Source organism: Parathielavia appendiculata (genome assembly GCF_033297405.1).
Source record: "Parathielavia appendiculata strain CBS 731.68 unplaced genomic scaffold N657scaffold_3, whole genome shotgun sequence".
NCBI classification, from domain to species: Eukaryota; Fungi; Ascomycota; class Sordariomycetes; order Sordariales; family Chaetomiaceae; genus Parathielavia; species Parathielavia appendiculata.
Genome location: NW_026944222.1, coordinates 831814 through 856962, shown reverse-complemented (window position 1 = coordinate 856962; position 25149 = coordinate 831814). Strand labels below are relative to the sequence as shown.

Here is a 25149-nt window from a genome sequence, read left to right as displayed (position 1 = left end):
ACTCGCGCCGGCTTAGAGATTCCGAAGAGAGGCTCTTGTTCAGTACATAATTGAGCTATCTGAGCGAGCTTTTCCGCCGAGAATACGTGGTGTGGAAGATACGGCCAACCAACTGTTACGACGCGCCCCCTGTCGGTAAGCTCTGGGCTTAGTTACGACTTCGTCAAGCGCCAGCCGGAGCTCCATACGCGTTGGACGCGTAGATACGACTACCAGAGGGCGAAGTGCGGAGATCCAATGGTCATTACCGAGTGGTTTAGGCTTGTACGGAAGACTATAGACACGTTAACAGGAGTTTCAAAGTTCAAACTCTAGACACAGCGACCAAGGCAGGACACCCCACTTCATTGTGATATTTCTCCCCCCTCATCCACTGCACCCCAACCAGCCGCAAGCCATGCCTCTGCACAAACTCCTCAGCCCTGAAACTTCGCCTCTCAACAAACTCCTTCCCGCCCACGTCGCTCATCTCAAGCTTCAACCCCTGCTCCGGCTCGGCAAAGAGCAGAAACAAATACCGATGCGGGCCCGATTCGTCCTTGGGACCCGGCGCAAGGTACTAGGTCATAGTCCTCCCCGTGTCCCCCACGCTCACACCCTTTTTCTGCGCTTCCCGCTGCTCGGAGGAAGATGGAGACGGGATGGTTGTCACCACTTAGTGCCACTAGTAGCCGAACTTGGGGTCGTCGGGCGTCGGCGCGTCCGGGTCGATGAACATGAATGTGAAGCTCTGCTCGGGGCTGCTGTTGAGGAGATGGCCAAGATAGAATTAGAGGGTGTCTGTTTTACTTCGCTGACGGGCACGAGTGGATACCGCATGGAGCACCCGTTTGTGCTGACTTGCCATCATTCCCATTTGGTTCAGTACTCAGCTTACACACACACACACGCTCTATTCCGCTCGGCGGGCTTAACCCGAAAGGGCAACTTCACGCATCTACGAGAACATTTCCCAAGATGACACCTGGTCTTCTAGAGCCCATACGACCTCATTTTGTGCGTTATGACCTCAATTCATTACCCTGTTCTCTGCAGGTACTCGTGGGTTAGTAGTATCACGAGTAAGCCAGCTTGAAGACCATTTTCCAAGTGTTCAACGTCATATCCTCGGCGGTTGAAGCGTGCTTACTCGGAGTAGCACGAGATGGGTAGTGGTAGGTTAGTGGTGACGGGTTTATACTGTCCCGTTCTGTGGTTCGTCTGCGTCCAGACGGCCTGGAACCATTGCGAACCGTATAGTTGCGCGCAACGCTTGCATACCCGGGGGCCAGTTCTTGTCATCCGAGGGCGACTTCCTTCTTATGAAGAATGAGAGGTTGCCCCTGTGGATATCTATGCATTGAAGCATCCCTGCCCGGTGTTCAGTCTATTATTGTCTACATCGAAATAGGAAGTACCCGACTGTCTCTTGCTTGTCCGTACGTGTACTGGTCTGACGATGCTGCTTTGATGCGGTGAAGGTATATGTTGAGTTTGGCTATGCCCGTCCTGAGTTGAGCGAGCACGCCGGCCTCCTTCCGTGATAGGTGGTCGTATAGCAGTCGAGTGTGGTTTCCTGGCAACGCTGTGTCGACTCTCTTGAAAAGCCTACCCACTTTCTTTGGCAGAGACTTGGCCGACACCCGCTTATCCCGTGCAACACGGAGTGTTGTTGATCGTATCCCGAGTCCTTGGGCTTGTTGCCTAGCGTTCTGTTGAGTTACCTCCCTCGCTTTGTTCTTGGCAATCTTTAGGAGCCCATTTTCGCCGGTCGTTGGGATCCACACGACTGAGATCGCATTCCAAGCGTCCCGTGCTGTTTATATTGCTTACACGCCTCGGAGATATATTGTTGGCCTGACTGCTGGCGTGGATTCTTCAGCGTCAACACGGCTGCTTTGTTGCTCGTAGCGAGTATGATCCAGCGGTCCCTGACTTTCCGCAACAACCTCAACGCATGCCGGACAGCTGCAAGTTCTGCTGAGAATGGGTTCTGTTCCGTCCTTACGCTAGAGTCATCTTGAACGTCTCGTCTCGCGGCCCACCGCGCATAGATAGCGGGATACGGACGACCCCTCCCATTCCTATCATGCCGTTCGTGCAGAGTTGCTGACGGCAATCCACACTGCCCACCCCGTCTCCATCTGCGCTGTGGCTGTTCCATAAACCGTGGTGTAAATCTGCCACCCGGTAGAAGGGCGAGCGGTACGATCTTCTGTACTTTCGTATTCGGGAGGCGGCTTTGCGTAGTGGATTCGTTTCCATAAGGGTGTGAATGTCCGTCCACGACTTGACCACTCTTCTCCAGAATCAATCTTAGGCCGAGGCGATATGAGCTTCTGCTTCCGCTACGCTGGTTGCCACTGTGCTGAACGTTCCCACAATCGCCTGTGCCCCGATTCTCTGCACCCTGTTGATGGCTGGCGCGGCTTTTCCAATTGCATTCGTGCATCTAGACGTTGGATCCACTGCCGGGGGGACCATAGACGGGAACAGCTGTCGGGCCATGCGTGGAGATAGGCCCCTGAGCCGCTTCGATCCCAACGCTGCCTCCAGCTTTTTGGGTGATGCCCTTGCAATGTGTTCCTTGTATCTGAGCCTCGCATCCATGACCACCTCTACACCCTGGATGTGGTCTTCTGGTTGAACAACCTGGCCCTTGATGAAGGACTCTGAGTCGGCCTCGTACGCCTTGTGAGTAAAGTGGATGATTGCCGTCTTTCTGCTGCAGATGTCGCTCCGCATCTGCTCTCCCAGTCTAGCGCATCGTTGATGATTGCTTCAATGCCCTCGCGGGTGCTCTACGCCGTCAGTCCGCCACCGGGCCATGAAATCGTTAAGGAGATTGCCCCAGCCTTGCTATCGGGTCTTCCGTTGTACGAGGTCCGAGTTGGAAATTAGGAACAGGATGGGAGAGAGGGGAGAGCCATGGAGCAGGCTTCGCACTTTCGCGGCATGTCTGTGGAAAACACATACACGCAATTTATTTTGCGCGGCGGGCTTAACCCAAAAGGGCACCTATCATGCATCGACAAGTACTGTACATTTCCTATAATGAATCCTGGTCTCCTATAGCCCATATGACCTTCTTCTGTGCGTTAGGTCCTCAATATTCTGCCATTTTCTCTGCTAGTGGTTGTGGGTTAGGATAACATGAGTGAGCCGGCTTGAAGGAAACACCAACTGGAAAATGCATAAGCTCAATTCCCTTCTGTCACCGGCTCTTTTTAATGCGACCCCCATCTGTCTGCACTCGGCACTGCCCCTATCATGCTATTGGGCGATGAGTCTTGGTGGCTCACGACCCCTGGTGATGTAAATCTCTCTGGGTCCGTCTCCTCGCGAAACGTTCCTTCACTCGACCTCTTATTGCTCTTCGACGGTGGCCGTTCGGCGGACAGTGAATGGCAGGGCTGAATTGGCCTTCTCTCCCTCATTCGATGCATGCAACTTATGCCTGTTTTGCGTCCACCCGCCTACCAACCAGCCTACCGGAAATACTCGTAGTAGTTCCATTCTCACATGTGAGAGACAGACTGACGATACTCGTTGCCTAGCTCCACACATAATTATCGCGCATTTCATGGCCATATTCTCACACTGTCCTCAGCATCACTTGCCCTGTCCGTCATCGATTTTTTCTCGCCATCACTCTTGCCTCGCCATCGCCCTTTTCTTAATCGTTCTTGCAGCCTACAAAACTTTGCTCATCAAACGATTTCTGCGTTTGCAATCTGCGATCAAACCATGGCCATATAAGTTCGATATAGGTTGGTCATAACCATTTCCGACGTTCGACGGCCAGGTCAAACATCGCTGTGGTTTTGCAGAGAACTTGCGGCAAATTGAGCAGCAAGCATCACTTTCAGCAAGGTTCCCTTCTATGAAGTTGTCCCTTATTATCCAAATACTCCCAGGGCTCACCCTTCAACTCCCTTCCCATGCTCCCCACTCAGTTCCCAGGGGACTAGAGAGAAACAACTTTCCCATTTACCGTTTTCTTTCTCTACGTTCTCATCTTCCACTGCTTCCACTACTTTCTCTTCCTCCTCTTCTTTCTCTTCCTCCTCTTCTTCCTCTTCTTCCTCTTCTTTCTCTTCTTCCTCTTCTTTCTCTTCTTCCTCTTCTTTCTCTTCTTCCTCTTCTTCCTCTTCTTTCTCTTCTTCCTCTTCTTTCTCTTGTTACGCGTCTTCCTCTTGTTCCTCTTGTTGCTCTTAATCCTCTCCTTCCTCTTCCTCTTTCTCTTCCTCTTTGTAACGTCCTGTATATACTTGATCAGTTCGATCTAACAAGACCAGCCACTTCCTCCCATCCTCGGCTCGGTTTCACGTCCAGCCAAGATGACATTCGTCTCCTCTGTCGCAGCGGCAAATATCAACATACCGTCATCAAAGCAGCTTCTTCTCCAGCGACGCATGCAACAGTTTCGCCCGCTGCTGCGCATTCAACCCCGCCGACGCTTTCACACCCGCCGACGTCTGACTTTTCTCGGCCTGCCGCGAGGGGCTCGGGGCCAGATATACTGCCATGTTCTCCAAGATAACCCCATCGGCCGTGACTGGGAGCGCGGCGTCCAGCCTTATTTCCCCACCGAGCACCTGGGTCTCCTGCTCACGTCGCGGCAGATAAACGAGGAGGCGTCCATTATCTCTTCGAGACCATCCATCTGGGCTCAGATGCAGCCCAAGGATGGAGACTTCTCAAATGTCTGGATCCAGATCGAGTCCCCCGGATCCGCAACCTCACCATTTATTATCACTGCCTTCAATACTGCGGGATATCATCCCACTGGGGTGGTGAGGAGCTGGACTGGATGCCGGTGTTTGAGCTACTAGGTTGCGTTTGGGCTCGCATGCAATCTCTAGACGTCTATTTCACCCCTTGTTTCCGCGACCGGTACGACACCGATCGCTACATCGAAAGGGTATGCTTACTCATGTGGGACGTGGAGTAGGATTGCTTCTGGCTAGGTCTCGAGATGCTCAGCATCGTCAGAGAGGTCCGATTCCAGGACCCGGTTCCTGAGAATTTCGTACGGCGCACGGCGAAGAGGCTTGGCTGGGATGCGAACGGCACAGTGGAGGGAGGCTACTCTACTCCATTGCGCCCATCCAACACATTTAAAGGGAAGCTGGTGAACCCAGCGTACACGGAACAGCCGTTACAACTTCAGATTGCCCAGAGACCCGCCGCATTGAGAATGAGGGATGATTCAGCCTGTTCACTCTTTCCCCACCCAAAAAGACTTGCGAGCAACGGTCTGTTCAGAGGGTGGTGATGATGCCTGGCGGGCTTCACATCCACACGGATTAAGCAAACCACCTGCTTGAGTTTCCATCAGAGAGTCGCCAACGAAGCTACGACTATGCATGCGGAGAGTGGGAGTACAAGCCGTTCTGGCCCGCTGAGCCAACCCGCTTCAATCCAGGGACCAACTTGCTTTTCACATGCAAGCAGATAGCTGCCGAAGCGGCCCCGTCGATGTATCATATATTCCAGATACATGGAGACGATTTTCACTGGGCCCTGGACAAGCTGGAGCTCAACCTCGCCGCTGTTCGAACCCTCGATATCCATTTCTCCTGCTTCTGCCCTGTGGGAGACATCAACCTCAGACTGAACAACTTCAGCCTCTACGCCGCGAAAACCTTGGAAGACTATGCCCATAGATATCCAAGACGGCCGTCGAGTTCCCTCTCCCAGATCCCTCCCGACTGGTTACGCGACCGCGGGCCCCTCGGGAATGCAAAACACGATTGGACAACCGCCATGAACCGCATCCAATCCCTTGCTGGCCTGGTCGAGCTAAAGTGGCATTCCAAGCCTGCACTCGCGCCATCTCCTACCAGCAGCGGCGTCGATTCCTACTCCACGGGCAGACATGGACTGATTTCCATCACCACTGCTGTATCTCCCTGGAAGACCACTTCCTGGATCTTCTCGTCAATTATCGACGCATCGACAGACTTCTCCCGTTCGTTACCGTCCCACCCAGCCTGGCAACCCGCCTTGCTCAACCATATCCCGGCCGCGGCATGTCAATCGAGGCGGTCAGCAAACCGATGGCTAAAATCATCAAGGATACCGAGGGGGACTGGCAGGCGTGGAGCCGCCGCAGGAAGAACTAGCATGGTTTGCGGTGGGAACAGACACACTCCTCCCGAACGATGTTGAGGATCCAACATTGCCATTGCGTCCAGTACCGCACTTCTTGTTGGTCAGGGAGGGCACGGCACGCATGAAGTTGGCAAAGCATGTTGAGCCGGATGGAGATAGACATTTTCTGGGGGGAATGGAGCTGGTGGTGGCTGGGTCGATCACAAACATGACGCTGTATGAGATAAAGGAGTTCATGGACCGGGGTGCGTAAGTCGCTGCCCCGCAATAAGGAGACGGATGATAGATAGGAAGGTTGGAGCACTATCCCAAGCGACAGGTAATGCGTGATAATTTGGTACGATCATGCGTGATAATTTGGTACGATCATGCGTGATAATTTGGTACGAACATGTGCTTCCGAGTGAATAAGATGTAAAGGAGGTTTAACAGGAAAAAGAAAGAGAAAAGAAACAGAAAGAAACGATAAGAAAAAGAAAAGTAGAGAAGTAAAGAGAAGTACAAAGAGGTAAAGAGGAGTAACTAAAGAGAAGAGGAAAGAAAAGAAGGTAACATTAAGGAAAGATAATAAAGAGATAACGTTAAGAGAAATAATAAAATGAATAAGTTAGCTAATTCTTTATACTAGATAGTTTGTCCTGATGTTACAAAGTTACAAGTTCTAACTATAACTAACGTTAGTGATAAACAAGTGAGGGTTGGACTATAAGTCTAATCATAATGCGTTCGCAAAACTAGTAGCATGCCGAACCATTACGCTGCCTCCTATCTCTATCTTCTAAGATGACAGCGTTTCCTTTGTTTCAAGACAATTGTCCTTTCTGGGCCAAGCAGATAGCTTAATTACATCATGTTATGACGCATTTCTTTGATCCGTTGCCCATGGATAGGACCAGGACTTCCGCAGAGAAAAACGACTGGAACTTCCAATTCTATTGTCCTCTCGAAACCAAATACCCAGAGCAGGCCTCAAAATATGCAGTAAATATTCTGTCTCCCCCGTGATCCTAGAGCAACAAAATCTGACCTGTGTACCCAGAATGCCGCCTTGTTATTAGACCAAAAAGCCAAGCTTCAAGCCCCCATCTCCCCTGTACCCACAAGCAGCTTCCCCACAGCCTCCCCGACCTCCATCGCACTCCCACAAACCAAGGCCCCCTTCTCCCCACAATCTCTCACTTCCTTATCCAGAACCCTACACCCATCAACCGGATCCACCGCCTCACCCCCAGCGCACTCCACCACCAGCGCGAGCGGACACAGCTCATAGAGCCGCCTCAACTTGGCCTTGCTCCCTGCCGTCGCAGGACTGAGATACACCCCTTGGCCCTGCACCAGCATGCGCACAACGTCGGGAACCAACCCGCCGGCATAGCGCAGCGTGTATTGTCGGGTGATGTAGCCGTTTACGATCGACATGTAGGCCTCATCCTCGGCGGCAGCGCGCAGGTTAGCAGGGGAGAAATAGGTCGAGCGCGGCGAGAGCCGTAGACTGGGCCGTGTGATATGCCAGGTGCTAGTGTAGGGATCGAGGGACACTTCAAGGCAGGTTTGGACGGGTTGGGAGGGTGCCGTGTCGGGCATGCGCAGGGCGATTATGGCGGTTGTGCGCGGACCTAGGACGCCGAGGATGGCGGCTATTTGGGCTCTGGAGGGGAGTTGGTTCAGGGCTGAGGCGCCGTCCCATAGGGAGAAGATGGTGCCGACTGTCCAGTTGGCGGAGATGATGGAGCTGCCGTCGAGGGGGTCGAAGGCGAGGGTGTATTGCTCTGTAGGGGAGGAGGAGGAGGCTGGGTGCACTGGACGCTCGACAGGGTCTTCCTCGCTGCTGGCTTTGACGATTGAGGGGCAGTTAAGGATGGCGTTGCGGATGAGGTTCTCGGCTGTGACATCGACGTTGAGTTCTGGTATGGTTTGTTAGTTGGTGTTCATGGGGGTTCAGCAAAACGAGGGACATACGATGGTCGCCAAAGGTGTTGGCGGTGCCGGCAGCGATCACATTGTGTGCCTTGCGGAGGGCGTCTGCAACTGCGGCGACGCTCTGCAAGAGCCGGGGGATGACTGAGGTGATAAGGGCCTCCCGAGTGCCGTCCACGGGAAGGAGGGATCGCAGGTGCGTCTCCAGGGGAATGGTCTCCATTGTTGCTATGCGTGTATTGGCGTGATCGGTAGAAAAATAACTGGAGATCTGATTTGCAATATCGACTTGGTTCTTCTGCGGTACTTGGCTATGCCTGTGTTCATACACTGTGAATGAATCCAAGTTCGGACTCACATTTCGAACTGGAGGAACAAAAACCCCACCACGCCGAAACCGCAGTCGTCATGAGCATAAATTGCAGTGGTCGCTGGGTGCTCTCAGGGTTAGGGTCGACCCCTGAAATGGAGTGTAAACACTAATGGACAGTCACATTCCAGGTCACTTATTTTGAGGGATCCATAGCATCACTGTGTCACCAAAGCAGTTGAGTTAGAGTTGTATTCTCCAACTTGACCTAGGCAAAGAAATGTCTCATGATAGGCCAGTGACCACAGTGCTGACTGCGTGCGCGTGTCTCTCAACATCGGACGGCAGTACTGAACAACTGCACAACAAGTCCCACAATGGTTGGTCCCTTGGTCACGGCCTTGAAGGGATTCTCAGACAAACAATATTGCATCGTGCCACCAGTTTGCTTTCTAACTTGAAGCTGTTTCCTCCTCCACCTCTGTGAGCACTTCAAGGCTGACACCACTGTTGCATTCTCATCATGCAGTCAATCCAAAACTCAACGGGCCCGTCCCATTGCATCCAGTCTGCATGCACCGCTTTCAATCCTGCTCTTGAAGGTATTGCTGAAGGTATGGGTTTCTCTCCTTCGCTTTCTCTCTTTCGCGCTCTCTCCACCGTTGCCCGTGTTCCAGGCGTAGGAATCGATAACCAAACATCAGTCACCAACACCAATCACGACACATCCCCCACCATGACGTCGAAGACAACTGTTGGCCGCAAGAGGACGCGTTCTCTAGCGGGCTCCGATTCGGCCGACACCAAGCTCACTGCTCCCAAAACCGCTCCCCCGATCCGCGCGATCCTCATCCACCTGAGCGCCCTTTTGTCTTCCGATGCAGCCATTACGAGCACATTGCGCAAGGCTCTCTCAGGGATTCTTCCCAGGAGAGATATTCCAGATATGGCAGATGAAGCAATCCTCCGCGCCTTCAGCACTTCTTCGAACTTTTACACCATTCTAAGGGAACTCAATGTCCGTAATCTCAGTGACGATGAACGTAAGGACATTGAGTCACGCTACTGTGTCGTCTACGAGATGGAAGGAATCCGGAAGCTTTGCTTAGACCCTCATGCCAATTCCTTTCTCGAAGAGGCCGCTCGCCAGCCGTACTTCCGACTCGCGACCACGTCAAGCAACCCCATGCTGGCGGCCAACCTGGTAGAAAAGTTGGGAATCAAGTCGCTGGAGGCGGTGTGTACCAAGATCATTTGGAACAAGCATGGATGAAACGAAACCAATCATAGCTGACACTACTGGAACAGGTAATCCCGACCAGCGATTTAGACAGCATCACAGACCCCTCCGAAGCCCGCAAAACCTTCCATTCCAAAATCTGGAAACGCCTCATCGAGCCCTGGTTCAGCGACCCGATCCGTCGCGGCGGCTGGGACTCCTCCTCCTGCTCCGAACTCGACGACTCCAGCAAGGACATCGCTTCCAAGCTCACCACTACCACGACCGCCACCAGCAACGACGACAACCCCCAAGCCAAGATCACCACCATCACCACTTCCCAGACCGTCGACATCCCCAAGCCGGACCTGACCGCCAACAACCCAAATAACTACCGCGGCCCTGACCCGACCGCCGCACCGCTCCAGCCCTCTGAGGTCATGGTCATCTCCTGCACGCTGTACGACTTGAACATTGCAAAGGCAGCCGGCATGCAGACTTGCTGGGTGCGCAAGATCAGGGGCGAGGAAGACATCTTCCAGCAGCGTGCAGCCGGAAACCATGACATTATCGTGAGCAATCTGGACGAGGCCCGTCTCAAGCTGTTCGGTAGCGGTGATAATGAGGCAGGCAATCCTGTAGTGGACGATCAGGGCAAGGGACACGCAAAGGGTAAAGCAAAGGCAAAGAAGGATGGGGTTATGAAGAGCATCTCCAAGGAGAGGCACACAGATGATGACCTGGTTATGCAGGGCATTGGCGAAGAACAAGCAAAGAAGCAGGCTGCGGAGGTCGGTATGGGCGGGAAGAACGAGACCACGCAGGACAACGATGGTGAAGAAAAAGACACTGCCGTTCGCGAGGTGGCCGAGGACAAGGAGGTCGTTCAGATGGAGATCTGTGATGACTGAAACCGGTTGCTGAACTGTGCATTAGGTCATGCTCAACCGAGATCTGGGAAGACCTGAGGAGAGACAGACTTTGGTGAGAATCACTTTCCAGCAACTTCGGGTCTTTTGTTATTAGCCCTTCGATAGGTTCTGTGTTTATGGGTTCGTAATGCCTGGTCTGAGTCACCACTTCGGGTTCCTTCATACCGAGTCTATGTCCATGTATCCAGTACTTGTCTTCATGCGTTCGCGCCCATCGATCATCAATACTCTGCATAATGGGCATCGACAAACCACTTGGATAGACAATAGCTTTCTGACCACCTCCTGTGCAGGCAACCCACCTTTTAATCTTGGCAGAAGAGATAACTAGAAGTTTATTGATTAACGGTAAACTTGGGCAGAGTGTCGCAACCCCTTGGGAGAAAACGGAACACAGTGAGATTATTGAGTTCCTCCAATTCGGCTGTTGGGTGCATGTGACGCTCGTCAATTGCACTTAGGTGTTGGGATAGCCCGGGCGAAGGGGCATCAGAGCATGGGGCGAAAGGTGAAGGTCCTTCTAAGTGCGTCCAGTGCGAACAATTCCAACAACACCACAAGCGCTCGAACTCGTTCATGGCGCAGTAGCAGGGCTGTGAGCCGATTGGATCAGCTTCTGGGCTGCCAACATCCCCTCGGTCTGCAGAGCTAGCACAATTTCTTTTTTCATTCCCGCTGGTAGCGGGTATAATATTTTCTTTTTGAAGTGCTTCCTTCTTTACCCCATCCCAATATCTACCTCAAACAAGCGTGGAATATTCGCCGCAATGTACTGATCCAGAGTCGTCAACCGGTGCGGCACCATCTCCATCGTCTTCCAGGCCAGCTCTTCCGACCCCGGCCCATAATACCTAACTCGGCAGCGAACTTGAACACATTCACCACCGGCTCCCGCGCCGGCGGCGGCAGGAACTCCCGGAATTTCTCTTCCGGCACCATGACGCACTTGACCGTCTTGCCCGTCTGCGCCGACAGCTTCGCAGCAGCCTCGTCAAATGTGTGCATCCCGGCCGCCGCGTACAAGGTCTTGCCCGCAAACACTTCCGGCTCCGCCAGAATCGTCCCCAAAAACTTGCCCGTGTCTGCCACCACGTCGATCCAGGGAAAGCCACAGTCGCCGGGGGAGATATTCGGGATAGCGTACACCCCAGGCTGATCGGCCCCACAGGCCGAGGCGCTATCATATCTGGGAAATCCTGTATAAAGCTGCCCGGCGCGTAGAACGCGCTCTTGACGGGTAGGGTGCGGATGTACGCCTCGACCTCGCCCCGCGAATCGTACGCCGCCACCGCCGCGTCGGCCGCAGCCTTGCCCTGGCGCACCTCGCGCTCCTTGGTCTGGTCGTCGTAGATGGTTCGGGTGGTGATGAAGACTGTGTGGGCGTCTGCCAGCGCGGCTTTCAGCGATACTGGGTCATCCAGGTCGCCCTGGACGACCTCAGCCCCTTTGGCTCGAAGGGCGTCGACGGCCGGCTTGGTGGGCCTCTTGTGATGGCGCGCACCTTGTAGTGGGCCGAGAGGGACGGATCGGAGAGACGAAATGGGCAAGGGAGCCGTCTTGCTGGCCTGTGGCGCCGAGGATGGCGAGGAGCTCTGACCATTTTCGTAACGGAGGATGCGTGAGTAAACTGTCTTCAACTTCGCTGTTGGGTGAGTTTTTCAGCTGCTGTTGGATGGATGTGGCGACCTGAATCGAAAATAACACGGGACATCCGACGACGTGCCGTGTATGCCCTGCATGTTGATCCTCTTCCAGGCGTTGCGGTTTCTGCCCTACTCTTGACTGGCAAGATAAGTCCACTATGTCCGGCGAGCCGCGCCTGGCAACGCGGTCGGCTGGGGCACAAAGGCAATGATTGGAAGCCGTTAGCCAAATGCACTGCCCTGAATTGACGCCTGGCGGGTGTTGTGGATGTACTTCCTCGCTCCATGGCGACCTCCCCCGTGGAACTGAGCCTGGAACGCGGTGGCTTGAGATCGAAGTGGCGAGGCCGTGGCCATGAAGCATAGGTTGATCCATCAGAGACCTGAGGCCGCCTTGCAGCCTGGTGCGACCAGGGCCTGCTATGAACTTGTATCGAACATGGACGACTCATCCAAGGCCGCACAGAACTAGCCAATGGGCCTCCAGCCTGCGCAAGACTCTTGCAGCATGCACGTGCAGATGCACCAGGCCGTCATGCGATGCAACATTTAGGTTTTCTTGCGATATTGGTGCAGACGGAGATAAGACAATTCACCCGGATATAGAATCCCGGTTAGTGATTAAGGAGTTCGATGGGCAACAGACCCGGCCATGACTATCTGTGAGTGCGATGTAGGTCAGTATCCATGGCCTCTCCGACTTCGATGCCGGTCGCTCGGGTGGCCGTGTCTGCTGCTCCGATGGCCTGACCACCCATAGTCCGCATGGTTGTGGCCATGGCCGCGATAAGAATGGTTGATTCGACCCGGATGGCGAGGCTCTGGTTCTCGAATCGGCTCATCGACTTCCACCTCCTCCTCTTCGTACTCGTCGTCGAAGTAGCGCCCAACAATCTCCTTCTCCTTTCGCGCCTCCGCGGCGTCAAAGACGAATCGCTGGGTCCCCTCGCTGGGCGCCCGTTTGCGCTTCACTAAGCTGCTTCCATGCAGCGAAGAATTGGTTGCAGGCGACGTGGTCGAGGCGGGTGTCAGGGACCGGGTGTCCAATAGCTCCGGGGCGCATCGATCACACCAGCCGTGATAGCGCTGATGCTTCTCCTTGGCCACCAGGCTATTGATGCTGATCTTGACATCCATGACTTTGTCGAGGGCGAGTCGAGTTCCGACCTTGGTGGACTTGGGGAACTGCGTGTAAAGGTCCAGCAGATCCAGCATGGTTTCGAGCACGCAAGATCTCTCAGAATGCCAGGCCGCGGCCTTCTTCAAGTCTTTCGTCTTCTCGGGGTCCGTATCCAAGAGGAGTGACGTCAGTTCAATGATGGCGAGTACGAGGGTGAAGCTGGCCTGTTTGATGGGCGCGAAGGTCTTGTAGATGTCAATCGACATGTTGTAGGCGATACGAAGGAACTTTCTGCCCTCCTCCCGAATACGGACGTCCTCGCGCGGAAACATCCTTCTAATCATCTTGACAAGCAGCTTCTGGGGGTATTGGACGCGGAAGTCGAAGCCAATAGTTTCGAGAATATGGCGCTCCAGCCCGACAGTGAACCGGCACGGGACCTCGAATATCTTTGTGCAGCGTCAGCCTTCTGTCGAAATCCAATTATCCCCGAAGGCAGGCTGCCTACCTTGTCATCGGGCGTCTTGTGGTCATGCGGCTGCCTGAGATTGTGTGCGGCACAAAGGATCTCTTTCGACTTCTTGATGGTATCCTCGGCCTTGCAAGCCACAAAGAGGGCAGCCAGCGCGACGTCCTCGTAATTGTATTCGTTACTTGGAAAGCGTACGCGGAACTTGTGGTAGTAGATCGCTGCGGTGTCGAACGTTTTGACAGGCCTGCCAGACTTCGCTGTCAGTGAAATTCGGTCGCCAGGGGTTGGAAGGCGGGGTGAAGGCAGCAACACACAATTGCAGGCTCTGTCGAACGCTATCAATCAACTGAATTCCCTTCAGCCGGTAGCCATCCTCGCGCGCCTCATCGTGGCCAGCGTGCTTCATGCTTTGCCGAAGCCGCTGTTCCGAGCTGTACTGCGAAGGGATTGCCAGCAGGCCCGAGGGGGGCCCGACCAGATTGCTGTCATCAGCAACCGCGCTGGTGGCGGCAGGAATCGGCGGTTGCGCCGGCTGCGGAGCCATGATAAAACTGGCGGCAAGGCCGAGAAGCGAGTGATGCAGCGCACCACCAACCGTTGAGGTGGGCTGAAAGCTCGGATGATCAGGACGGACCAGATAGGTTGGCACCTTAACCAGACTCGTAGAGTGCTTCTCAAGAAATCTGCATTTGGTGTTCGCTGCTTACTGTACTAGAACTCTCTGTAAGAACTCTGCCATGAGGCTGTCAGCAGTGTGGACTGTGCATGGCGGGTTGGCGCAGGTTATTGACTCGACGTGACGTTGATAGCCGATGAGGCATGGATTTGCAACAAGATGGACAAAGTGAGCTGTCGCCCCACAACGGATGCGGCGACATTTCAGGGGGGTTCCACCGCCATTGAGGTGTGGAGCTTTCAGAGCACTGGCCAACGCTTATTTCCATGTTTCCAAGCAGTGCACTAAGTTACTGCACTTGCTGGTGTGAAATCTGACACTTCGAGTCAGTCGAGATTTGTCCCAAGGTACAGACCTTCGGCATTATAAGCCTGGATGAATAATTGCGCGGGATATTACTACGCCACAAGCAATGTGTGAGTGCAACCCTCTCGCACCTATTAGGTCCGCTATCAGTGCAATAACATACCGTATACTCTCGACCTTCTCGTTTTCACTAGCAGGAGCAATCCCTTGTCCAATTAGCCTTCACCCACTATCTCTCGACAGGCATACCTCAGCCAATGGACGCCCTGCTGTGATAAAAGAGAAGGTCAAGATTATCCGGTGTTGTCCGATACTGCATGAGGAATTCGCCTTGGCGCGTCGAGCTCGTGCGATGCAAACGCGTCCAAATGCAAGCATTTTAGCTCCGTAAGTGGCACAACCTCATGATCCATCCTCCGAACTCACCAACACGCGCTTCCTTGCTATGTGGTCAGGGCAGCGGCTAAAGCATTGGGGTTCCCGCGATCGCTGAGATTCCCGTTTTGCTCGTGCTCACTGGGGCCCAGGAAGGGTTCAGCGCCCCAATCACGTTTGAGTCGATCTTAGATGAGATCCGCTCGCATCATCTGGTCGAAGATTCAATTCAAGTGGTGGAAATCAGCCTCGCTACCGCTGTGCACTTCGTCATGCAGCTCGAGACGCGGGAGGTGGCTGCTTTCGGGCCAAGGCCGGGCTGGACTGGAACCGGCAAGGATTTCGAGACGGAGCCGCATCTTGAGAAACGACGGAGCCTAGTATTTGGAGCAAACTCACGGTTGGGAAGGAGATGAATTTTCAGAGGGGCCAAGCTCGAGTTGGGTTGACGCCAGCATTTATCGAGAATGGACTGGAGATGGCGCAGATTATGACGAGAAGGGAACCCAGATTTTGGAGAGGTAACGCCGCAAAACCGCCCGAGAAAGGTCCACCTTTTGGCCCCCCTGAGTCTCCAGTATCGTTCTGCTGCATGGCTTGAATTACTGTGGGCGCCCGATTTGCCGTCGGCGTAGCACAGGTAGGCGAGCAAGAAAAAGAAGGAAGAGTGGAAAGAAAAAGAGGAAGGAGAGACAACATAGGAGGAGGGTGGAATGCGACCGGGCATGCCACGAAATTTGTCCCACCTGCATCTTAACCAGGCCAGGTGCCTAATGTAGGTCTCTTTTGAGAGGCCGGTAGGGTTGCCACATCTGAGTTGTGACTTCCCTGGCCCTGACAGAACAAGACCAATCATCGCCTTATGACTCCGGCTGGCATGCAGCTTGGTCCGCCGATATGACGATTGGACGTGAGAACTCGAATCGACGACTCCCTTACGCTCCCGTCTGCCGATATGATGACCAGCTCCTCTCTGAAAACGGACGACAAAACGGTCTTGCCTGTCGACAAAAAATTTGAAGCTGAAGTCTCGAGTCTGGTTAGGACGACTCCGTCACATTCCCGTCTGTCGATATGACCACCATTCCGAGTCCCTCTAAGGGATACCAAAACGAGTTCGAGCGTCTGAGCCCCCATGGATAAGGGCTACCGCTTGAACGACCAGTACGTTTTGCCGGCATCGCCTCATCACCGGGGTATCCATCGATGGAATTACGGCTAAGTTCGGATCTCGTGGTTCCTGGAAAGAGGAAGCTAAACGAACTCATTATCCAACCTAATCCGCAGGCATTCCGAGTCCTCAGTATCGCATCCGACAATTCTGAGCCTCTAGATGGATTGCGTTGCCCGGGAGGCAGCCTGACCAGGGCCGGGATTTGCTATGGTTCGGAACCAAATCGCAACCAGACATCGCAACCAGACATCGCAACCAGACATCGCAACCCGCCCCTACACTGGACGGCCAGTTGAACAACCCAAATATCCCACATCTCTTTTTAGCGCGCTGACAAGGAACCGGTGGACGACAACCATTATCAACAACCGCCTGCTTCCAAGTCCCGCCTCCCGTGTCAGGTTTCGCAACGCTTGACCGACGGCTGATACTAAGCGTTGAAAAGGTGCTTCGAGCCAGTGCCGTGGCGAACTTCCACGAAGCTTGCTCTTAAACCGAATGCTGGTAGGAGTTGTTTCAAGAAAATGTCCGTTTATGACACCATACGATCGAATTATCGAACAAGGTAGCCGCTGAGGAAGACGACCTTGGTATCCTGCCGATTGTTGAGGATTCGGCTTTGTCCGCCATGGATGCAGACACCCATGCGCCCGTATTTCAGGGGACGGGCTGGTGAGACGGCGAAGACAGCGTGGTTCAACAATCTGCGCTGTCACCCGAGTAGCGAAGGGTGTTGGTGTGGAGTCATTGCGGTGCTGATGCCACTGACTGTTGGATGTCTTGAAAAGCCGAATGACTCCTGGGGTTCCCCGTGTTTTCAGGTTCGTGTCCAATCTCATCAGGACGTGAAGTTCGAGCGGGGCTGACATTGCCATGTATTCCGGTGTGATGAATTACCGCTGTTGTTTCCGCGTGTTGGCTGATAGCTGAGTGGTGAAAAGAAGGCCGCTGCAGGGTTCATTTTCACTTCATGACATTGCCAGCGGGAATATCACAAGTTGGATCGATCACTACTCGGACATATTGGACGAAAGATTGGTGTGGCCATCATCGTCCCTTGACTGTTCGGTATTCGAAGATCCTCCGGGATCCTCCCGGAGGATTCCTAACCCCATCTAGACAGGGGTTGAGAGTGGTACCAAGACCGGCCCTGGTGACCGGCGTCCCCACCACGTTGATGCCATGACCGGGATCGGCCCAATCCCAGTGCCGTGGTCCTGGGAGGGGATTGGAGGGAAAGCGGTTGCGTCTTGAGTGAAACACTTCCTCTCCCATCCTCAATCACATCAAGCCTCCTTTTGCAACGAAACGAAAAATCAGTCATGGCAGCTTCGAATGGAGGTGCTGCCACCAAAGTGGCCATCGTCGGGGCAGGCCTGACTGGACTGCTCACTGCCCACGGGTTGAAGAAGGTGCCCACCTACTCCTTGAATCCTTGTGTCAGGGCCTCATAGGCTGATTTTGGGTCAGAATGGCTTTGACGTCGTGGTTTTTGAGAGAGCGCTTCACATCGCGGACCGGCCTCGCGACTGGACGATCCTCATCCATTGGGCCATGCCACTCTTTAAGAAGCTGCTTCCCGAGCACGTCGTCGAAAAGCTGCCCGAAGCGCTCTGCAACCCGGCCCTCACCTATGACGAGGAAGCCGAGAGCCTTCCGGTCTACAACGGCGAGACGGGCGAACTACTGTTCAAGAACCGCCTGCCCGGTGCTCGGCGAGTGTCACGCCAGAGGCTTCGCGCCGTGCTGGCTAAGGACCTGGACGATACGGGGATCATCCGGTGGGGTAAAAGGCTAACTGAGTTGTGTCACGACGGCGAGTCTGGCCCTGTGCAGCTGCGGTTCGAGGACGGGTCTACGTTTGAGGCCGACTATGTGCTCGGGACCGACGGCTCGTCGTCAAAGGTGCGCGAACTGTTGTTCAACGGCGATGAGGCGGCACGCGTGCATTTGTCGGGGTACATGTTCGCGACGGCTATTGTGCGGTACGGCGATGCAGCCAAGGTGGAGGAGGTTCTGAAAGCGCACCCAGTTGCAGCGATCACCATGGCGATGGATTCAGTGGGCGGTTGTGGCGGCAAGTGCTTCTTCCTTGAAAAGCTCTTGGTGAAATCGCATTGCTGACCACTGCTGCTTCGCAGTGATGTATGCGGACACCCCGGAAGAGTTGGGCAAGTGGACGACGTTTTGGGTCAAGATTTGGCGTAAAAGCGTAGCACCTCTGCCCGAGGGAGTGGGCGTTGGCGACAAGGCTCTTGAATATTTGAAAGCGACCACGAAAAACCTGGCCGAGCCTTTCCAGTTCTTTATCGACTGGTCGCCGGATGGCAGCGAATGCTACATTGACGAGATGAAGTACTGGGTGTCGCAGCCCTTCGATAATCGCGGCGGCCGCGTCACGCTGGCTGGCGACGCTGCCCATCCAATGCTGATTTACCGCGGACAGGGCTTCCAGCATGCGATTCTCGACGCAAGCCAGTACCTCGATGCGCTCATCAAGGTGCACGAGGGCGCAGTTACCAGGTTGCAGGCCATCTCGGCCTACGACGCCGACATGGTTGAGCGGGGCGCCAAGGCTGTGCAACAATCACTGCAGGAGGCCGAGTTTTCAATGGACCCTAAGACAGTGCACAAGATGCTGATGGCGAGACAAGGGCACGCGAGGTCTGCGTGACCCGAGTACCTACGCATTTCTGGACTTCAGGGCGTCCTGCCATATTGTCACCAGTTCAGATCCAATTGGATGTTGACGACTGCAGTATCCCGACTGTTCCTTGCTGCTGTGCCTTGTTCTTCAGGGGTGGAGCCGCCATATTCCGAGCCATGGCACGCTAATTCACGTGGCCTAGCGAGATTTGGAAATGCAACCGACGAGTTCAGCCCGCAGACTCGGGAAGGCAACCTGCACCAGAAGCCACAAATACAACAGATCGTGCATCGAGGGCCGTCGATTCTTTTGCTGCACTGTCAACAATGCCCGACAACGACCCGCCTCGGTCGAGTCCCGACAAGGAAGGGATCGACGGCGGTGCGCCGAGCGACGCAAGCGGCGACAGAAGCTCCGCAAGCGTCCCGAACCGCGACCCAAGCCCCGCTTCTCCCGAACCGCAACCCACAACAAGCCCCACCACACTCACCGGTGGCCCCGCCGCACGCCCGCATGCCATGTTCCACGAAGAGGATCATGATCAGGAGGCAGCAGACGAGAGGTCATCTGTCATCGTCCCGGCCGGGGACGACCACGTCCCGGACGAAGACGAGTTTGCGCTGACCGATGGTTACGAGACGGCATCGACCGGGTCGACAAGCGTAACGTCGTCCATATACGCCCATACTATCGAGAATGGTCGTCGCTATCAGCACTTCAAGAATGGCCGCTATCCGATTCCCAATGACGACGAAGAGCTTAATCGCGAGGACATGAAGCATGCCATGATGCTGGAGCTGTGCGACGGCAAGCTGTTTTACGCTCCCATTGGCGCGAACCCCCAAAAGATTTTAGACATTGGCACAGGCACCGGTGAGTTAATTTGCTGGCTTGGTTTGAGTCAGGCTGAGTCCACCTTGGACTGTGTACCGTAGCCTAGGCACCACAACTGACAGCACGCGGAACCCCGTACTTAGGCATGTGGGCGATCGAAATCGGTGACCTGTTCCCAACCGCACGCGTCCGTGGTATCGACCTGTCCCCCACACAGCCCGTCTGGGTCCCCCCAAATGTCGATTTCCTCGTCGACGACTGCGAGCAAGGCGACTGGCTGGACCATGATGTCGACTTTGTTCACTTTAGGTTCATGACCATTGTACTCCGAAACGTCCCGAAGGTGCTAGACAATGCATACAGGCAAGTTCATGGACATATTATAACCCATGTAAACCAGCCGCTCCAAACTTGCACTGACGCTCCCGTAGAAGCCTCAAGCCCGGCGGCTGGATTGAGCTCCAAGAACTCTGCGCCGAGGTCCTCTGCGACGACAACACCATGCCCGACAACGATCCGGTCAAGTACATGTACGAGCTCTCTCACCGTGCCTTCTCCATGTTTGGCATGGACGTGACGCTGCCAAAGAGCCTGGAACCTTTGCTGCGCGATGCCGGGTTCAAGAACATTCAGTGTGTCGTCAAGAAGGTGCCCATTGGCCCCTGGGCACGCGACAAGACCTTGCGTCTCATCGGCATGTACCAGAGGATGGCGGTTCAAGACCTGATGCCTGCCCTCCCCGGCCGCCCTTTCCAGGCTCTCGGCCTATCGCAGACCGAGAGCCAGGTCACACTCGCCCATGCCAGGTCCGGGTTGGCCAATTTGAGCGTGCATCGGTATTTCCATTACTATTTCTGGTTTGCGCAGAAGCCGGAATGATGGCCGTGAAAGACCGTTTTGAGTCGGGCTCGATGAACGAAGCGGCGAGTGCTAAGTTTGGGACTTTTGGGAGGTCAAGTTCACGGTGAGTTGACCAGGGGCGGTTCGGCGCAGAGGCGCTGATGCTTTGGAGTACATGCGTGGATCACTGTTGGCTAAGCTTCTTAATCAAAGATAATGGGGCTTGCTGGAGTGAAGCAGCACCGTTTTGGGCAATCCTCCAGGCGGTACACACCACAAAAGGCTCCCATTCCGGAACGGCAACAAAGGAAGACTCCAAAGAGGTCCCCGTGTTTGCCACACCCTTGTAGCCCGACACTCTAGTTTTGTCCTTCCCGAATGGTTTTCAAAAGACAAATCCATCACTCTCTCGTGCTCTCCACGTCCTAATAACACAGCATCATCCTGTACCTTAATTTCACTATGAGCAACCAACTCCCCTCGAACATCCCCTCTTGGGATAGCCGGCAGTCATCACCGTGGCTCTGTAAATTCGGCGGCCATGCGCGCTCGGTGCTCAACAACCCAAGGGAGCCCCTCGCCCACTTTGGACTTGCACCGCGCATCCCCGACCTGCACCCAATCTTCTACGCTGAAGACAATGAGTACTTCAGAAACCTGGCGCCTTTTGCAAAGCCCTCGGACTACGAGCTCGACATGCTGTTCGCGACTGAGGACGCCCAGCAGAGCATGAACGGCGGCCTGACGACCTGGGAGCTCGCCGTGCTCAATGAACGCCTTGTCAATGGATGGCCAGGGGGCCATCGTCAGTCGGACTCAATCACGCCACGTTTACTGGACTACAATGGGCTGGGTACTCAAGTGGACGAGAGCAGCTGGCACCCGGCCTTTCGGAAGACCAAGTGGTATGATTTCCGCGTGCCCATTGTCGACGGCAAGTTCACTCGCCATGCTGTGCCGGGCATCACAGCCACGGATGTCTGGAGCGTCGATGTCCCGGCGGTGTGGAAGGAACTACGGGAGCCGATTGAGCTTGCGAACCGCTGGTTCCGCCACATGGTCACAGGTTCCTGGTTAAACAACCTCTGTTGGGAGACCAGGACCGAATGGATGGAGGCAGAGCCAGCCCCTGGGGACTTCCACAGCTATCCGGACCCGCTGGGGCCCAACAGGAAGCCGTACAGGGTTCCAAGCAGGCACAACCATTGCGACGGCGAGAGGGTGCTCAAGTATGTCGCGGAGAAGGTGGCGCCGCTCCTGATTTGGACGTTTATCGATGATTTCTACCATATTCACGACTCCGCCAATGAGACAGACCAGTATGGCCGCACCGCCAGGGAGTGGGACGGTGGGGTTGAGCCCAAGGAGGACACACCCCCTGCTGAGAGACCGGCGCCATTCATGACGACGTACATTCATGTGAAACCTCTCCGAGTCTATTGGACCCGAAGACAACCTTGTCAGAACGCTGTCATGCCAAGTGGTCGCTCGCTGTGACGGTAAGCTGTACCTTGTTTTTCGGTACCCAGTAAAATTTGCTAACCCTGCATTTAGCTGCTGCACGAGTTAATAGTAAGGCACTTGTCATCCTTGAGTCAGTATCCCGCCGAAATATTCACGATGCTAATGCCCTACATAGCATGCCATCAACCTCTCGAGGCACATTCATGAAATTGATATCCCTCCTGAGCCTGTAAGTATATCAAATTGCTTCTATCTCCTTCGTATCGGAGTCCACAAACTGACCTCATCTGCTAGTACTACGACGAAGAGTGGTATATTGCCCTTATCCCTGTCATTGCTTCATGGGCTCTGGAACTCCCATCTCACTTGAAACGGGTTGGTCATGGTGCTCCTGGAATTTCCCAGCGTTTACCTAGTCCCCTCCGTTGGCACCTCGAAGAAGCCCAGCAGGACCCTTACTAACGCCGAACCAGGGACAGAGAAATTGGCTGCTCCGGCATCAAGAGCTTCTTCGGCACCGAGTTCCTCGAAGCCCCCTTGGCTGACACTTTTGGCAAAAGCGGTTACAAGTACGGCCTGAGCATGAGGGAGTGGCCGTCCATCCATTGATTCGCTCACCTCGGTCAATAATCAGCCTGTCCTATGGCTCGGCAAAGTCAGCACAACCTCTGCTATCCCTGCTGCCTGGTTATCCTCGATCCTCCTCGAGTCCTTTTACAGCACCCAAGTCCGACGCTATGGCCTCGCCGCCTTCCACCCCCCGCGCCTCTTTTCCTGCGAAAATGTCTACCGCGGCTTCTACACGGAGCAGCGCCGTGCCCGTCTCCTCCCAAACACACCCCTCAACACCATCCACGCCACCGACGCCAGCATCACCAACGAAATCACCAGCTCCCTCGCCGACTTCCAAGCCCGCCGCGCCCTCTGGTCCCGCCTCCGACCATGGTACGGCCCGGCCCACCGGCGCTGGCTCCACACACCCTACTCCAACACGGCCGCCCGCGCCATCGTAGACCGCTTCACCGCCGCGGCGCACCCCGCCCGCCGCCTGACCGAAGCCGCGGCCCAGCTCGCCGAGAACGAGGGCCACCTGGCCCAGAGCGGCATGTACTACTGGTTGTGGCTGCACCATATGCGGCAAGGGATCGACGCACCCTTCCCCCCGCGCGACTGGGTGTTCATCGTGCTCGCGTTCATGATGCAGGCCGTGCTGCCTGGTCGGCGGGAGGGCGTCGGCTTGCCGTATCCCTTCTCGCGGACGGTTGAGAATACGTGGTTCCCAAGCCAGGCGGCCGAAGAGGCGGGGAACGGGCGATGGCGTTTTGTGGAGAAGAGGGAGGTGTATCCTAAGCCGAAACCGGTTTATATGCTGGGGCCGAGGCATTTTGATGGTCATGTTGTAGAGCGGAATGAGAATGGGGAGGTGGTGAAGTATCTGGGGAATCGGCAGTGGCTGTTGGAGCGGGCGCTGGACGAGAAGCAGCGCTGGGAGAGCGTGGAACCGGTTTCGCGGCCGTTGGCGGACGCGTTGGAGAGGGAGTTAGCGTCGCTGTTCCAGCAGGATGCTTTTGAAAAGGACGAAGAGGACTGGATGAATTGGAGGTTTGCGTTCCCTGAGTATAGTGACGAGTCTGGTCACGACAGATCACGCGGGGAATTATGTGCCGTGGCATGAGGTTGCGCTGGGTAGCTCTGCTGCCCAGGCACAGGGCCATGCGCATAGGGCGCAGATTGTTCGCCGGAATAAGGATCTGTTAAAGGATCCGGCTTGGTCGCCGAGGACGAAGTACGTCACCGTGTCCGAAGTTGGGGCGAAGAAGTCGATTACCCGGACCGGGACAAATTGGGCTTTGTTGCCTGATGACCAAGGAGGGTATGATGTCTTTGACGTCAGCCGTGAGTTTCCCGTCGTCTATCATAGAAGGCTCCCTGGCTAACCATGTCCTAGGTATCTTGCGGAACGACCCTGGTATAGACGTCGAAACGTTCTTTGAGATGACGGAGGTCGGTCGCCAGATCGTCTCGGAGCGGATTGTGGAAGCTCTGAAAGCCAAGAGCCAGAAGCCGCTTGGCAAGCTCTTGACTTGGAAGCGTCCAGAGGTAGTCTCTGAGCATGACGGACAGGATGGCCGCGAACTGTGGTGTGTCATTGGGAGCCTTGTCTACGACATCACCAGTGAGTTAATGAGTTTGCCCGCTGATTCTTTCCACATGAAGTTGACTGAGAGCAGACTTCCATTTCCGCTCGGAGGCTGAATGGGATGCCCTCATCGCGGTGGCTACCGGGGAAAAAACCCCAAGCAGAAGCCTTAGACGCCGCCGATGTCCCCAACCTTCTCAGACGTTTAGCCCTGTACAAATGCGGCTTTCTCAAGCAGGCAGCCGGTCTCCCGCCAGGGGATCGACCATTCACTCTGCGAGAACTGGGAAGATACATTTACCCAGAAATCGGCATGTACTGTGCCGTTGGTGGCGTGGTTCTCGATCTCGGGCGTGAGTACTGAAGCAACATTTGGCCGGTTTGTGCTTTGTTGACTCCCGCCAGGCTACCTTGAGTCCCACCCCGGCGGTTCAGAGATACTCCGTCAATACGCAGGCCGCGACCCTAGCATGGAATTTGAGCAATTCCACTCTGACTGGCGACTCACGCTGGAAAAGCACGAGCATCTCAGGGTAGGGTGGATCGTCCACGACATGCTCGATCACAGGCAGAACGACATCAAGCACGACGAGGTTGTCCTCCTGGACCGGGCCTACGATATCTACAATCGTTAGTATCCCTTAGCGAAATACGTGTTCCTCCAGAACCAATACCCCTGCTAACAATGAAACCAGTCACCCGCGACGACAGTAAAGAGTTTTCAACGCCCTGCTGCCCTACGCCGGCACCGACGCGACTGAGGCGCTGAAGGACGAGGCCGCACCAGAGGCGCTTCGCCAGCTCTTGGCCAGGGACGACCTTGTTACCGCGAAGCGGACTCGCGGAATCAGACGGATCGCAGCGTCTGAGCTGCAAAACCATCACCATACAGGGTTCTGCATCTATCTACCTAAGTAGATTTCGAATCTACTAGTGGATAGAAAGCAGTGCTTTCAATCCACTCTATGCTGACTGTTGCCAAGC

General features: G+C 54.9%; 12 protein-coding genes and 1 pseudogene across 13 annotated transcripts; 6 read left to right on the top strand and 7 right to left on the bottom strand.

Annotated features, from left to right (window-relative positions):
* Positions 1-300: 300 nt before the first annotated feature.
* Positions 301-1165, top strand: N657DRAFT_275723 (uncharacterized protein). Its single transcript, XM_062786581.1, has one exon. It carries the CDS (start codon positions 398-400, stop codon positions 959-961), a length of 564 nt encoding a protein of 187 aa, XP_062649505.1. The 5' UTR covers positions 301-397; the 3' UTR covers positions 962-1165.
* Positions 1166-3702: 2537 nt separating this feature from the next.
* N657DRAFT_669948 (uncharacterized protein) lies at positions 3703-4508 on the bottom strand (the record flags this gene model as incomplete). The annotated part of the gene is made up of 3 exons (XM_062795513.1): positions 3703-4240; positions 4363-4412; positions 4463-4508. 3 exons carry the CDS (start codon positions 4506-4508, stop codon positions 4013-4015), a joined length of 324 nt encoding a protein of 107 aa, XP_062649504.1. The 3' UTR covers positions 3703-4012.
* An 851-nt stretch (positions 4509-5359) lies between these two features.
* On the top strand, positions 5360-6241 carry N657DRAFT_275692 (uncharacterized protein). Its single transcript, XM_062786580.1, has one exon. The coding sequence runs from the start codon at positions 5461-5463 to the stop codon at positions 6151-6153; it is 693 nt and encodes a 230-aa protein (XP_062649503.1). The 5' UTR covers positions 5360-5460; the 3' UTR covers positions 6154-6241.
* A 642-nt stretch (positions 6242-6883) lies between these two features.
* N657DRAFT_613804 (sedoheptulose-1,7-bisphosphatase) lies at positions 6884-8389 on the bottom strand. Its single transcript, XM_062790422.1, has 2 exons — positions 8056-8389; positions 6884-8000 (listed from the first exon to the last, which is right to left on the bottom strand). The coding sequence occupies exons 1-2, from the start codon at positions 8234-8236 to the stop codon at positions 7171-7173; spliced, it is 1011 nt and encodes a 336-aa protein (XP_062649502.1). The 5' UTR covers positions 8237-8389; the 3' UTR covers positions 6884-7170.
* Positions 8390-8914: 525 nt separating this feature from the next.
* N657DRAFT_688421 (uncharacterized protein) lies at positions 8915-10584 on the top strand. Its single transcript, XM_062796936.1, has 3 exons — positions 8915-8937; positions 9028-9560; positions 9632-10584. Exons 2-3 carry the CDS (start codon positions 9060-9062, stop codon positions 10451-10453), a joined length of 1323 nt encoding a protein of 440 aa, XP_062649501.1. The 5' UTR covers positions 8915-8937; positions 9028-9059; the 3' UTR covers positions 10454-10584.
* A 618-nt stretch (positions 10585-11202) lies between these two features.
* On the bottom strand, positions 11203-12070 carry N657DRAFT_708760 (annotated as a pseudogene; the record flags this gene model as incomplete). The annotated part of the gene is made up of 1 exon: positions 11203-12070. A coding segment is annotated over one exon (718 nt), but the record flags the coding sequence as incomplete, so codon positions are not given.
* Positions 12071-12795: 725 nt separating this feature from the next.
* On the bottom strand, positions 12796-14253 carry N657DRAFT_567750 (cyclin-like protein; the record flags this gene model as incomplete). Its single annotated transcript, XM_062788540.1, has 3 exons — positions 12796-13686; positions 13746-13953; positions 14024-14253. The coding sequence occupies 3 exons, from the start codon at positions 14251-14253 to the stop codon at positions 12796-12798; spliced, it is 1329 nt and encodes a 442-aa protein (XP_062649500.1).
* A 936-nt stretch (positions 14254-15189) lies between these two features.
* On the bottom strand, positions 15190-16219 carry N657DRAFT_275453 (uncharacterized protein). Its single transcript, XM_062786575.1, has one exon. It carries the CDS (start codon positions 15920-15922, stop codon positions 15296-15298), a length of 627 nt encoding a protein of 208 aa, XP_062649499.1. The 5' UTR covers positions 15923-16219; the 3' UTR covers positions 15190-15295.
* N657DRAFT_275454 (uncharacterized protein) lies at positions 16220-17339 on the bottom strand. Its single transcript, XM_062786576.1, has one exon. It carries the CDS (start codon positions 17113-17115, stop codon positions 16516-16518), a length of 600 nt encoding a protein of 199 aa, XP_062649498.1. The 5' UTR covers positions 17116-17339; the 3' UTR covers positions 16220-16515.
* Positions 17340-17562: 223 nt separating this feature from the next.
* N657DRAFT_631951 (FAD/NAD(P)-binding domain-containing protein) lies at positions 17563-20600 on the top strand (the record flags this gene model as incomplete). The annotated part of the gene is made up of 6 exons (XM_062791107.1): positions 17563-17679; positions 17711-18308; positions 18382-18904; positions 19090-19760; positions 19865-20030; positions 20153-20600. 6 exons carry the CDS (start codon positions 17563-17565, stop codon positions 20598-20600), a joined length of 2523 nt encoding a protein of 840 aa, XP_062649497.1.
* Positions 20601-20637: 37 nt separating this feature from the next.
* N657DRAFT_275478 (uncharacterized protein) lies at positions 20638-22528 on the top strand. Its single transcript, XM_062786579.1, has 5 exons — positions 20638-22060; positions 22116-22133; positions 22201-22254; positions 22320-22400; positions 22499-22528. The coding sequence occupies exon 1, from the start codon at positions 21024-21026 to the stop codon at positions 22056-22058; it is 1035 nt and encodes a 344-aa protein (XP_062649496.1). The 5' UTR covers positions 20638-21023; the 3' UTR covers positions 22059-22060; positions 22116-22133; positions 22201-22254; positions 22320-22400; positions 22499-22528.
* On the bottom strand, positions 22529-23754 carry N657DRAFT_275458 (uncharacterized protein). The gene has a single exon (XM_062786577.1). The coding sequence runs from the start codon at positions 23419-23421 to the stop codon at positions 22714-22716; it is 708 nt and encodes a 235-aa protein (XP_062649495.1). The 5' UTR covers positions 23422-23754; the 3' UTR covers positions 22529-22713.
* On the top strand, positions 23755-25149 carry N657DRAFT_275459 (uncharacterized protein). Its single transcript, XM_062786578.1, has 5 exons — positions 23755-23921; positions 23974-24201; positions 24257-24518; positions 24571-24795; positions 24861-25149. Exons 2-5 carry the CDS (start codon positions 24139-24141, stop codon positions 24932-24934), a joined length of 624 nt encoding a protein of 207 aa, XP_062649494.1. The 5' UTR covers positions 23755-23921; positions 23974-24138; the 3' UTR covers positions 24935-25149.